The 13,756-nt window shown below is 40.0% G+C and overlaps 1 protein-coding gene across 5 annotated transcripts in view; it reads right to left on the bottom strand.

The window, feature by feature from the left end:
* Positions 1-2,704: 2,704 nt before the first annotated feature.
* LOC118379065 (calcium-activated potassium channel subunit alpha-1) overlaps positions 2,705-13,756 on the bottom strand; it is a 257,064-nt gene continuing 246,012 nt past the window's right edge. For 4 of the 5 annotated variants that reach the window (XM_052473233.1, XM_052473242.1, XM_052473237.1 and 1 more), the window contains one exon: positions 2,705-8,229. In XM_052473233.1, coding sequence (XP_052329193.1) covers positions 8,054-8,229 — 176 coding nt within the window. In that variant the 3' untranslated portion in view covers positions 2,705-8,053. The remainder of the gene's footprint in view (positions 8,230-13,756) is intronic. The other variant, XM_052473244.1, reaches the window with a different exon arrangement.

Below are 13,756 nucleotides of genomic sequence, written 5' to 3'. Positions count from 1 at the left end.
GTGGTTGAAGATATCCCTCTAGTGGTGTGGGGGTTGTGCTTTGGCAAAGTGGGTGGTGTTATATCCTGCCCGTTTGGCCCTGTCCGGGGGTATCGTCGGACAGGGCCAGAGTGTCTCCCGACCTCTCCTGTCTCAGCCTCCAGTATTTATGCTGCAGTAGTTTATGTGTCGGGGGGCTAGGGTCAGTATGTTATATCTGGAGTATTTCTCCGGTCTTATCCGGTGTCCTGTGTGAATTTAAGTATGCTCCCTTTTATTCTCCCTCTCTTGTTCTGTTTCTCTTTCTCTTCTCTCGGAGGACCTGAGCCCAAAGGACCATGCCTCAGGACTACCTGGCCTGATGACTCCTTGCTGTCCCCAGTCCACCTGGACATGCTGCTGCTCCAGTTCCAACTGTTCTGCCTGCAGCTATGGAACCCTGACCTGTTCACTGGACATGCTACCCTGTCCCGGACATGCTCTCTCTCTACCGCACTTGCTGTCTCTAACTCTGAATGATCGGCTATGAAAAGCCAACTGACATTTACTCCTGAGGTGCTGACCTGTTGCAACCTCTACAACCACTGTGATTATTATTATCTGACCCTGCTGGTCATCTATGAACGTTTGAACATCTTGGCCATGTTCTGTTATAATCTCCACCCAGCACAGCCAGAAGAGGATTGCCCCCCCCCCCTCATAGCCTGGTTCCTCTCTAGGTTTCTTCCAAGGTTCCGGCCTTTCTAGGGAGTTTTTCCTAGCCACCGTGCTTCTACATCTGCATTGATTGCTGTTTGGTTTCTGTACAGCACTTTGTGACATCGGCTGTCACAAAGTGCTGTACATTTGATTGATTGTAGCGCCCAACCTACCGTGTTTGTAGCGCCCAACCTACCTATTGTACAGTACACTTGTCTCACCTTCCAATATTTCATGGATTTAACTTGAGTATGGAAACTCTCAGGATTAATCAAACCACTGTATTTTGCTTCATCAATATATTTTGTTCATAAAGTCTCAACAAACCATTTTTTAAATTATTCATAAATACTTTCCTAACCCTAAAATACTTTACAAGATCAGAGTATTTTTTAAATCTACCAATTGATGCTGAAATGAAGACGAATATTCATATATTTAGATGGCTTTCTTTCATTGATCCCTAATATTCTGAACCTCTTCTCTTGATATTCTAGTGAGTCTGTCAACAAAATTTGAATTAAAGGTACACCGTATTTAAAGAGCGTGTTACACACCTGCATAAGGTAAATCTGAATACCTGGACACACCTAGACAAAAGGAACACTTATGTGAGAATGCGTTTCCTTCCCCCTGGTGGTAAGGGTAAGAAACAACACATCCTCAACACGGGGGCCCCTCTGGGGTGCGTGCTCAGTCCCCTCCTGTACTCCCTGTTCACTCGTGACTGCATGCGGAGGCACGGCTCCAACACCATCATTAAGTTTACCGACCACAACAGTGGTAGAGAAAGCCTATAGGGAGGAGGTCAGAGACCTGGCCGTTTGGTGACAGGACAACAAACTTTCCCTCAACGTGATCAAGACAAAGGAGATGCTTGTAGACTACAGTAAAAGGAGGACAGAGCACACTCCCATTATCAACAACAGAGCTGTAGTCGAGCAGGTTGAGCGCTTCAAGTTCCTTGTGTCCACATCACCAACAAACTAACATGGTCCAAGCACACCAAGACAGTCACGAAGAGGGCATGACAAAACCTATTCCCCCTCAGGAGACTGAAAATATTTGGCATGGGTCTTCAGATCTTCTAAAGGTTCTACAGCTGCACCATCGAGAGCACCCTGACAGGCTACATCACTGCCTGGTATGGCAACTGCTCGGCCTCCGACCACAAGGCACTACAGAGGGCAGTCCGTACGGCGCAGTACTTCACTGGGGCCAAGCTTCCTGCCATCGAGGACCTCTACACCAGGCGGTGTCAGAGGAAGGCCCTAAAAATTGTCAAAAACTCCAGCCACCCTAGTTATAGACTGTTCTCTCTGCTACCACATGGCAAGCGGTAGCGGAGCGCCAAGTCTAGGTCCAAGAGGCTTCTAAACAGCTTCTACCTCCAAGCCATAAGACTCCGGAACATCTAATCAAATGGCTACCCAGACTATTTGCATTGTGTGCCTCCCCTTTTACTCTGCTGCTACTCTGTTTATTATCTATGCCTAGTCACTTTAATAACTCTACTATACTGACATGTACATATTACCTCAATTACCTCGACTAACCGGGGCCCCCGCACATTGACTCTGTACCGGTACCCCCTGTGCATAGCCTCGCTATTGTTGTTTTACTTCTGCTATTTAATATTTGTCACTTTTATTTATACTTTTGGGGGGTATTTTTGCTTAAAACTGCATTGTTGGTTAAGGGCTTGTAAGTAAGCATTTCACTGTAAGGTTGTATTCAACTGTTGTATTCGACACACATTTCATTTGATTTGGAATACCAACTACTGACAAGTGCAATGGAACGTGTGAGTAGGAAAAACATATATTACTTGTGTCTGAAATTGCCCCAAAATGCCTTGTGTATACTAGAATATATAGCCTAGAAACTACAGTATGCTGGACTGTATTCCTCTTAAAATGGAGTTGATATTTCATATGTACAATATAATTAGAAATTCAATTATTAGGGATCCCCCCCCCCCACCTAAAAACAAATACAAGATCACAAATAACAATATGACATAGAACACAATACATCAGTTTTTTTAATTTGTGAAAATACAAAATGAAATCATGTACAACTTATTTACAATCCTTAAAAAGACAATATACTGTATTTAGCATTTTATATTGTATGTACAGACATAGGACCTTAATTTGATAGTAGTGTATTTGAGGTTCAAAAAGGCTTCTGAAGTTTGTAGTTTCTACTTTGAAATTTCAGACTTGATTTTCCCTAAAGGAACATTTTCATAATGTCCATGAATTCTAATACACATAATTCACATTTCCTTTTGCTGCATGCTTATTTCCTTGCTGTAGCAAACTGGCTCAAATTAAGATCCTACATCTGTATGACATAGTCAGAAATATAAACGTAGCACTTGTCATTGTGTCCACAAATCAAAGTGTTAAAATATACAAACAAAACAAACTAAACTGCAATGCCAATCTCCTCTTCATCAAACATCTATAAACGCAATAGGAATAATTCACTAAAGCTTTGTATTGACTTCTTGAAAGGACCAAGAAGTAAACATAGAACATTTTATTTTGCAGTTACTAAGTAAATTCCTAATTTCAATGTTAGTTTAAGACTTTTTAACTGTCATCATTCGTTACAGTGCTAATTATCTTCAGGGAATCTGTACATTCCCAATAAACTTTTACAATTAAATATCACATTTTTCCAAGAATTTACATGATTTGAAATGTAATTTATACGGTTTGAAATGTCTCTATGACTAGATATGACACGCTCTTCTTTAGCAATAGAAATATACATGCCCTGCTTCTATATAATCCCTATCTTAATAAACCACTTTCTCTACAGTGGGTCTTTAGCCAGAGTCCTTTGACCTAAACACTGCCCGGCACAATGCTGGCACAGAGGCACGGAAATCGTGGGTGTTCCCCAAGTCAGCAAAATGCTACACCATTTCTTTCTTCAGATTACTGACTTTTTCTGTCTCTTTAAAGTCATGTACTGCTTCGTATTGTACACAGACAGAAAAGAGATTAACACATATAGTTATGGTTTATGGACATGACAAATTGGTGAAGAGTTTGAGTGTCAGTTGTGTTACACCAAAACATGAGAAACTGGCATTAAAAAGCTTTGTACTGTAGTTAGCCAAATGATCCCTTTATGATTCAGCTGTTTTGGGGGTATATCTACAGAAAATCCTCAACCTTCTTCTACAGTCTGAGTATAGCACTGTGACTGGTCATGGAGAACATCCAAGCTACTCTAGTGCCTCCATGCCAAGCAGAGCTTACAGCCAAAGGAGGATCTGTCTACAGGTATAGCTCTGGTCCAGGGGGTTAATGCGCATTCCTCTACTAACAGAGAGTTGCGGAGAGAGCTGTAAGATTGGTGAGTGGGTTCAGGAGTCAGGGGTTGTTGTAGGTGCGCGATGGTACCAGAGCTACAGATATATACACCCACTTCATACGATATGTGGCTTTCTCAATACTTTCACCTAATTCCTGGTGATATTAACATAATTTACAGTATAACCCTCCCTGTGCTTCCAGATACGTCTATTAAGGTAATTAAGGTATAGGTAGGGTTATACAGGTAGGGTTATACAGTATAACCCTCCCTGTGCTTCCAGATAAGTATATTAAGGTATAAGTAGGGTTATATAGGTAGGGAGAGTTATACAGTTTAACCCTCCCTGTGCTTCCAAGTACGTCTATTAAGGTAATTAAGGTATAGGTAGGGTTATACAGGTAGGGTTATACAGTATAACCCTCCCTGTGCTTCCAGATAAGTCTATTAAGGTATAGATAGATAGGGTTATACAGGTAGGGTTATACAGTATAACATAATCCAATAGGTAGGCCTATTAGTTAAGGTAATTAAGGTCCGTTCATCTTATTAGCTGCTCGGTTAGCTTACTGAACATCCTCCAAAACAGCATCATCATACTTGGGTTTTAGCATTATGCCGCTATAATGACAGGTCAAATGTATTGGGAATATGGTTTATTTTGTATTTCCAGTGTCATTCCACACACATCTCATATTCCAGTATATTTGTTGGACATTGATATCAAAGCTAAAAAGGCAGGAAGTATCCTGTAGATCAGAAGAGGCAAAAACACACTGGCCAATCGAAATAAGGCTTGGGCCAATACAATAAAATGTACTATTTTGACATGAATGTTGACAATCAATCACAAATATAGTCTTGGGAATGTCTTGGGGATTTACTCCTATTAAATGACCATCCACAAAGTGATAATATGGTGAAATCAAAATCGATAACAATATAATTATGGTGGGACTGCATTTAACAAAAAATACCATATACCCTTTTGCAAACTTTGTTATGTATTGTATCTTACCAGGCATGTCAAAAACACATGGACCCAAAGCGTACGACTTTCCAATACTGGATACATGTCAGTCTTGAAACACCATTCTACAAATGAAAGTAAAAAAATGAAAATGCTTTCAATGGCAAATAATTTGTCCAGTTTCATAACAATCTAATATAAAGTTTCATCATATGTAATCTTGTGTTGCGTTGCTACAGTGCCTTGCGAAAGTATTCGGCCCCCTTGAACTTTGTGACCTTTTACCACATTTCAGGCTTCAAACATAAAGATATAAAACTGTATTTTTTTGTGAAGAATCAACAACAAGTGGGACACAATCATGAAGTGGAACGACATTTATTGGATATTTCAAACTTTTTTAACAAATCAAAAACTGAAAAATTGGGCGTGCAAAATTATTCAGCCCTCTTAAGTTAATACTTTGTAGCGCCACCTTTTGCTGCGATTACAGCTTTAAGTCGCTTGGGGTATGTCTCTATCAGTTTTGCACATCGAGAGACTGAAATTTTTTCCCATTCCTCCTTGCAAAACAGCTCGAGCTCAGTGAGGTTGGATGGAAGAGCATTTGTGAACAGCAGTTTTCAGTTCTTTCCACAGATTCTCGATTGGATTCAGGTCTGGACTTTGACTTGGCCATTCTAACACCTGGATATGTTTATTTTTTTAACCATTCCATTGTAGATTTTGCTTTATGTTTTGGATCATTGTCTTGTTGGAAGACAAATCTCCGTCCCAGTCTCAGGTCTTTTGCAGACTCCATCAGGTTTTCTTCCAGAATGGTCCTGTATTTGGCTCCATCCATCTTCCCATTAATTGTAACCATCTTCCCTGTCCCTGCTGAAGAAAAACAGGCCCAAACCATGATGCTGCCACCACCATGTTTGACAGTGGGGATGGTGTGTTCAGGGTGATGTGCTGTGTTGCTTTTACGCCAAACATATGTTTCGCATTGTTGCCAAAAAGTTCAATTTTGGTTTCATCTGACCAGAGCACCTTCTTCCACATGTTTGGTGTGTCTCCCAGGTGGCTTGTGGCAAACTTTAAACGACACTTTTTATGGATATCTTTAAGAAATGGCTTTCTTCTTGCCACTCTTCCATAAAGGCCAGATTTGTGCAATATACGACTGATTGTTGTCCTATGGACAGAGTCTCCCACCTCAGCTGTAGATCTCTGCAGTTCATCCAGAGTGATCATGGGCCTCTTGGCTGCATCTCTGATCAGTCTTCTCCTTGTATGAGCTGAAAGTTTAGAGGGACGGCCAGGTCTTGGTAGATTTGCAGTGGTCTGATACTCCTTCCATTTCAATATTATCGCTTGCACAGTGCTCCTTGGTATGTTTAAAGCTTGGGAAATCTTTTTTGTATCCAAATCCGGCTTTAAACTTCTTCACAACAGTATCTCGGACCTGTCTGGTGTGTTCCTTGTTCTTCATGATGCTCTCTGCGCTTTTAACGGACCTCTGAGACTATCACAGTGCAGGTGCATTTATACGGAGACTTGATTACACACAGGTGGATTGTATTTATCATTATCATCATTAGTAATTTAGGTCAACATTGTATCATTCAGAGATCCTCACTGAACTTCTGGAGAGAGTTTGCTGCACTGAAAGTAAAGGGGCTGAATAATTTTGCACGCCCAATTTTTCTGTTTTTGATTTGTTAAAAAAGTTTGAAATATCCAATAAATGTCGTTCCACTTCATGATTGTGTCCCACTTGTTGTTGATTCTTCACAAAAAAATACAGTTTTATATCTTTATGTTTGAAGCCTGAAATGTGGCAAAAGGTCGCAAAGTTCAAGGGGGCCTAATACTTTCGCAAGGCACTGTATCTATTCTGACTGAAGCGACCCTCATTCTCCAAAATAGGTAATTGATGGAGTCTGGTCACTAAGGAGGAACTGGCTGTGCAAACTACATGGCTGAGTGTTAACGTTATTGACTGTCTGACTGTACATTTGATTGATATATGATTATATTTATGTATATTACGTTGCTTCATTTATATATAAATATATATATTATGTTACTGCATGTACTGTACATATGAACTGGAAAAAGGTTGTCCTTTTCCAAGAGGTTAGTTTGTACTGATGCGATCAGTAACTCGTGACTGATGAAGAAGGAATCTGAGGGAGAATACTGAATGATGTTTTCCCATGCAAACACCCCATTCGTCCCAACTACTCCTTTGTTCTCTGGAGTTCTATGTTAAAAGAATGCTTCGGGATTTTGGCAATGAGGCCCTAAATCTACTTCCTCAGAATGGATACCATTTTTATATCTCTGCATGCAGTTTGAAGGAGGTTGCTAGCGCAATGACTGAAAGTCTATGGGTATCTGCTAGCATGCTAGCACGTTAGCAGATAGCGCAATGACTGGGAGTCTATGTGTAACGCTAGTTAGCATTGGCTCGTGAAACTAACTCAAACTTCCTTCATAATGGACACAGAGACATACAAATTGTATCCACGAGTTCATCTTTAATCTGGGGGAAATATATACAATCCCAAAGTATCCCTTTAAAGCTAGAATCTTTACTTGAAACAATAAAGCGGTCAACCCTTTTTGGGGGGTAAAAAAGCTGAGTGATGGGCCTGGTGCAATGTAACCACTCTCTAATTCAGAGAGAGAGCTGTGGATGCAAGGACTGACCAGCCAAAATATCAACATTACAGTTTTAACCATGTTTTGAGGCGATACAGTATTTGTTTACATTTACATTGTTTACAAACATTGGAGTAAAACAAACTTATATTTTGGGTTCTGATGGGGTACGACAGTTGAACTAAGCTCCTGAGGCAAGTTTAAGTTATATTCTCCAAGATTCAATGGGTATATATCATTAAAGCAACTAAAGATTCAAGCTTTAAGGTGTTCTTCAGGTTCCAGTTCCACGGGTTTTAGGTGTACTTCCATGTGTTCTCTAGGTGGGTTCTAGATGTTCTTGGGTTCGAGTTCCAAGTTCTTTTTCCAGGTGTTCTACAGGTGGGTTCAACTGTAGGTGTCAACATGGGGTTCTGTAGTTCAGCATTCGTCCTCCACCTCTCTGATGGATGGAATATGGTTGTTGGTGGATTTGTAAGGGTTCTGGTTGACCTGGTGGTTGGCTGTGTGACTACTGTGACTAGTACTCATTGGCTTGATGTGAATGTTCCTGTGGTAGGCCGCGTTCTCAGGCTCATCTGTAAACCATGTCTTTTCTGAGAAGCAACAGAGAAATTAAACAGTTAATGGTTTGTGGATGTTACTGGTTCCGTCTTAAATGTCACCCTATTCCCTATACAGTGCACCTTCTTTTGACCAGAGCCCATAGGGAACTGGTCAAAAGTAGTGCACTAGGGAATAAGGTGCAACTTGGAGTGCAATCACTGTTTCCAAAATGTCTAAGTGATTAAAAGGCTATATCATAAGCATTCCCAATCAGAACTGTTTAAGCTGAATGGGACCTAATGTCAGATAGCAATCTATCTTTATAGAATAGTTTACCATGCTGTTGTGTGTGTCAGTGGTCATGCAATGCAAATATCATAATGTAAAGCCACAGTACAATAGTCTACAACAATCAATGCATTCAGCTCTGGGTCAGCTGGGATGGCTGGAATGGACTCATAGGTTGCATCCCTAATGGCACCCTAATCCTTATATAGTGCACTACTTTTGACCCAGAGCTTTATGGGTCCTGGTCAAAACTAGTGCACTTTAAAGAGAATATGGTCCCATTTGGGATCCACGCAAAATCGATAATGTTTATATTTGAGATTTAAAATCATTCAAAAGTAATATTGCTTTATGAGGGGCTTCAGGCTTTGGCTTGATGCAACCTGCATTGTGTGGATCAAATTAGAACTACAAGACCAACTGACGGTTGATTTGATATCCGTACTGTATATATTAAATGCTGAAATTACTTATTCAATGACATTGTCCAAACAAGTGTACTTTCACAGAAGTATATGGTGGTTAGTGTAGAAAGATCCCTAATGGCTGACGTATCTGGTGGTTAGTGTAGAAAGATCCCTAATGACTGACGTATCTGGTGGTTAGTGTAGAAAGATCCCTAATGGCTGACGTATCTGGTGGTTAGTGTAGAAAGATCCCTAATGGCTGACGTATCTGGTGGTTAGTGTAGAAAGATCCCTAATGGCTGACGTATCTGGTGGTTAGTGTAGAAAGATCCCTAATGGCTGACGTATCTGGTGGTTAGTGTAGAAAGATCCCTAATGGCTGAAGTAACTGGTGATGAGTGTAGAAAGATCCCTAATGTCTGAAGTATCTGGTGACTAGTGTAGAAACATGCAGAATGGCTGAAGTATCTGGTGATTAGTGTAGAAAGATCCCTAATGGCTGACGTATCTGGTGGTTAGTGTAGAAAGATCCATAATGGCTGAAGTATCTGGTGATTAGTGTAGAAAGATCCCTAATGGCTGACGTATCTGGTGGTTAGTGTAGAAAGATCCCTAATGGCTGAAGTAACTGGTGATGAGTGTAGAAAGATCCCTAATGGCTGAAGTATCTGGTGATTAGTGTAGAAACATGTATAATGGCTGAAGTATCTGGTGACTAGTGTAGAAACATGCATAATGGCTGAAGTATCTGGTGATGAGTGTAGAAAGATCCATAATGGCTGAAGTATCTGGTGATTAGTGTAGAAACATGCATAATGGCTGAAGTGTCTGGTGATTAGTGTAGAAACATGCATAATGGCTGAAGTATCTGGTGACTAGTGTAGAAAGATCCATAATGGCTGAAGTATCTGGTGATTAGTGTAGAAACATGCATAATGGCTGAAGTGTCTGCTGATTAGTGTAGAAACATGCATAATGGCTGAAGTAACTGGTGATTCGTGTAGAAACATGCACAATGGCTGAAGTATCTGGTGATTAGTGTAGAAACATGCAGAATGGCTGAAGTATCTGGTGATTAGTGTAGAAAGATCCATAATGGCTGAAGTATCTGGTGACTAGTGTAGAAACATGTATAATGGCTGAAGTATCTGGTGATTAGTGTAGAAACATCCATAATGGCTGAAGTATCTGGTGACTAGTGTAGAAACATGCATAATGGCTGAAGTATCTGGTGATGAGTGTAGAAACTTCCATAATGGCTGAAGTATCTGGTGATGAGTGTAGAAACATCCATAATGACTGAAGTATATGGTGACTAGTGTAGAAACATGCATAATGGCTGAAGTATCTATCTGGTGGTTAGTGTAGAAAGTTCCATAATGGCTGAAGTATCTGGTGATTACTGTAGAAAGATCCATAATGGCTGAAGTATCTGGTGACTAGTGTAGAAACATGCATAATGGCTGAAGTATCTGGTGATTAGTGTAGAAACATGCAGAATGGCTGAAATATCTGGTGATTAGTGTAGAAACATGCAGAATGGCTGAAGTATCTGGTGATTAGTGTAGAAACATGCAGAATGGCTGAAGTATCTGGTGATTAGTGTAGAAACATGCAGAATGGCTGAAGTATCTGGTGACTAGTGTAGAAACATGTATAATGGCTGAAGTATCAGGTGACTAGTGTAGAAACATGCATAATGGCTGAAGTATCTGGTGATTAGTGTAGAAACATGCAGAATGGCTGAAGTATCTGGTGATTAGTGTAGAAACATGCAGAATGGCTGAAGTATATGGTGATTAGTGTAGAAACATGTATAATGGCTGAAGTATCTGGTGACTAGTGTAGAAACATGCATAATGGCTGAAGTATCTGGTGATGAGTGTAGAAAGATCCATAATGGCTGAAGTATCTGGTGACTAGTGTAGAAAGATCCATAATGGCTGAAGTATCTGGTGATTAGTGTAGAAACATGCATAATGGCTGAAGTGTCTGGTGATTAGTGTAGAAACATGCATAATGGCTGAAGTAACTGGTGATTCGTGTAGAAACATGCACAATGGCTGAAGTATCTGGTGATTAGTGTAGAAACATGCAGAATGGCTGAAGTATCTGGTGATTAGTGTAGAAAGATCCATAATGGCTGAAGTATCTGGTGACTAGTGTAGAAACATGTATAATGGCTGAAGTATCTGGTGATTAGTGTAGAAACATCCATTATGGCTGAAGTATCTGGTGACTAGTGTAGAAACATGCATAATGGCTGAAGTATCTGGTGATTAGTGTAGAAACATCCATAATAGCTGAAGTATCTGGTGACTAGTGTAGAAACATGCATAATGGCTGAAGTATCTGGTGATTAGTGTAGAAAGATCCCTAATGGCTGAAGTATCTGGTGATTAGTGTAGAAACATCCATAATGGCTGAAGTATCTGGTGACTAGTGTAGAAACATGCATAATGGCTGAAGTATCTGGTGATTAGTGTAGAAACATCCATAATGTCTGAAGTATCTGGTGACTAGTGTAGAAACATGTATAATGGCTGAAGTATCTGGTGACTAGTGTAGAAACATGCATAATGGCTGAAGTATCTGGTGATGAGTGTAGAAACATCCATAATGGCTGAAGTATCTGGTGACTAGTGTAGAAACATGCATAATGGCTGAAGTATCTGGTGACTAGTGTAGAAACATGTATAATGGCTGAAGTATCTGGTGATTAGTGTAGAAACATCCATAATGGCTGAAATATCTGGTGATTAGTGTAGAAACATGCATAATGGCTGAAGTATCTGGTGACTAGTGTAGAAACATGCATAATGGCTGAAGTATCTGGTGACTAGTGTAGAAACATGTATAATGGCTGAAGTATCTGGTGAATAGTGTAGAAACATCCATAATGGCTGAAATATCTGGTGATTAGTGTAGAAACATGCATAATGGCTGAAGTATCTGGTGACTAGTGTAGAAACATGCATAATGGCTGAAATATCTGGTGACTAGTGTAGAAACATGCATAATGGCTGAAGTATCTGGTGACTAGTGTAGAAACATGCATAATGGCTGAAGTATCTGGTGACTAGTGAAGAAAGATCCATAATGGCTGAAGTATCTGGTGATTACTGTAGAAAGATCCATAATGGCTGAAGTATCTGGTGACTAGTGTAGAAACATGCATAATGGCTGAAGTATCTGGTGACTAGTGTAGAAACATGTATAATGGCTGAAGTATCTGGTGATTAGTGTAGAAACATCCATAATGGCTGAAATATCTGGTGATTAGTGTAGAAACATGCATAATGGCTGAAGTATCTGGTGACTAGTGTAGAAACATGCATAATGGCTGAAGTATCTGGTGACTAGTGTAGAAACATGCATAATGGCTGAAGTATCTGGTGACTAGTGAAGAAAGATCCATAATGGCTGAAGTATCTGGTGATTAGTGTAGAAACATGCATAATGGCTGAAGTATCTGGTGACTAGTGTAGAAACATGCATAATGGCTGAAGTATCTGGTGACTAGTGAAGAAAGATCCATAATGGCTGAAGTATCTGGTGATTACTGTAGAAAGATCCATAATGGCTGAAGTATCTGGTGACTAGTGTAGAAACATGCATAATGGCTGAAGTATCTGGTGATTAGTGTAGAAACATGCAGAATGGCTGAAGTATCTGGTGATTAGTGTAGAAACATGCATAATGGCTGAAGTATCTGGTGACTAGTGTAGAAACATGCATAATGGCTGAAGTATCTGGTGATTAGTGTAGAAACATCCATAATGTCTGAAGTATCTGGTGACTAGTGTAGAAACATGTATAATGGCTGAAGTATCTGGTGACTAGTGTAGAAACATGCATAATGGCTGAAGTATCTGGTGATGAGTGTAGAAACATCCATAATGGCTGAAGTATCTGGTGACTAGTGTAGAAACATGCATAATGGCTGAAGTATCTGGTGACTAGTGTAGAAACATGTATAATGGCTGAAGTATCTGGTGATTAGTGTAGAAACATCCATAATGGCTGAAATATCTGGTGATTAGTGTAGAAACATGCATAATGGCTGAAGTATCTGGTGACTAGTGTAGAAACATGCATAATGGCTGAAGTATCTGGTGACTAGTGTAGAAACATGTATAATGGCTGAAGTATCTGGTGAATAGTGTAGAAACATCCATAATGGCTGAAATATCTGGTGATTAGTGTAGAAACATGCATAATGGCTGAAGTATCTGGTGACTAGTGTAGAAACATGCATAATGGCTGAAGTATCTGGTGACTAGTGTAGAAACATGCATAATGGCTGAAGTATCTGGTGACTAGTGTAGAAACATGCATAATGGCTGAAGTATCTGGTGACTAGTGAAGAAAGATCCATAATGGCTGAAGTATCTGGTGATTACTGTAGAAAGATCCATAATGGCTGAAGTATCTGGTGACTAGTGTAGAAACATGCATAATGGCTGAAGTATCTGGTGACTAGTGTAGAAACATGTATAATGGCTGAAGTATCTGGTGATTAGTGTAGAAACATCCATAATGGCTGAAATATCTGGTGATTAGTGTAGAAACATGCATAATGGCTGAAGTATCTGGTGACTAGTGTAGAAACATGCATAATGGCTGAAGTATCTGGTGACTAGTGTAGAAACATGCATAATGGCTGAAGTATCTGGTGACTAGTGAAGAAAGATCCATAATGGCTGAAGTATCTGGTGATTAGTGTAGAAACATGCATAATGGCTGAAGTATCTGGTGACTAGTGTAGAAACATGCATAATGGCTGAAGTATCTGGTGACTAGTGAAGAAAGATCCATAATGGCTGAAGTATCTGGTGATTACTGTAGAAAGATCCATAATGGCTGAAGTATCTGGTGACTA

The sequence above is a fragment of the Oncorhynchus keta genome, chromosome 2 (assembly GCF_023373465.1).
Source record: "Oncorhynchus keta strain PuntledgeMale-10-30-2019 chromosome 2, Oket_V2, whole genome shotgun sequence".
In the NCBI taxonomy this organism is placed as follows: Eukaryota; Metazoa; Chordata; class Actinopteri; order Salmoniformes; family Salmonidae; genus Oncorhynchus; species Oncorhynchus keta.
This window is presented reverse-complemented; position numbering and strand designations above follow the sequence as displayed.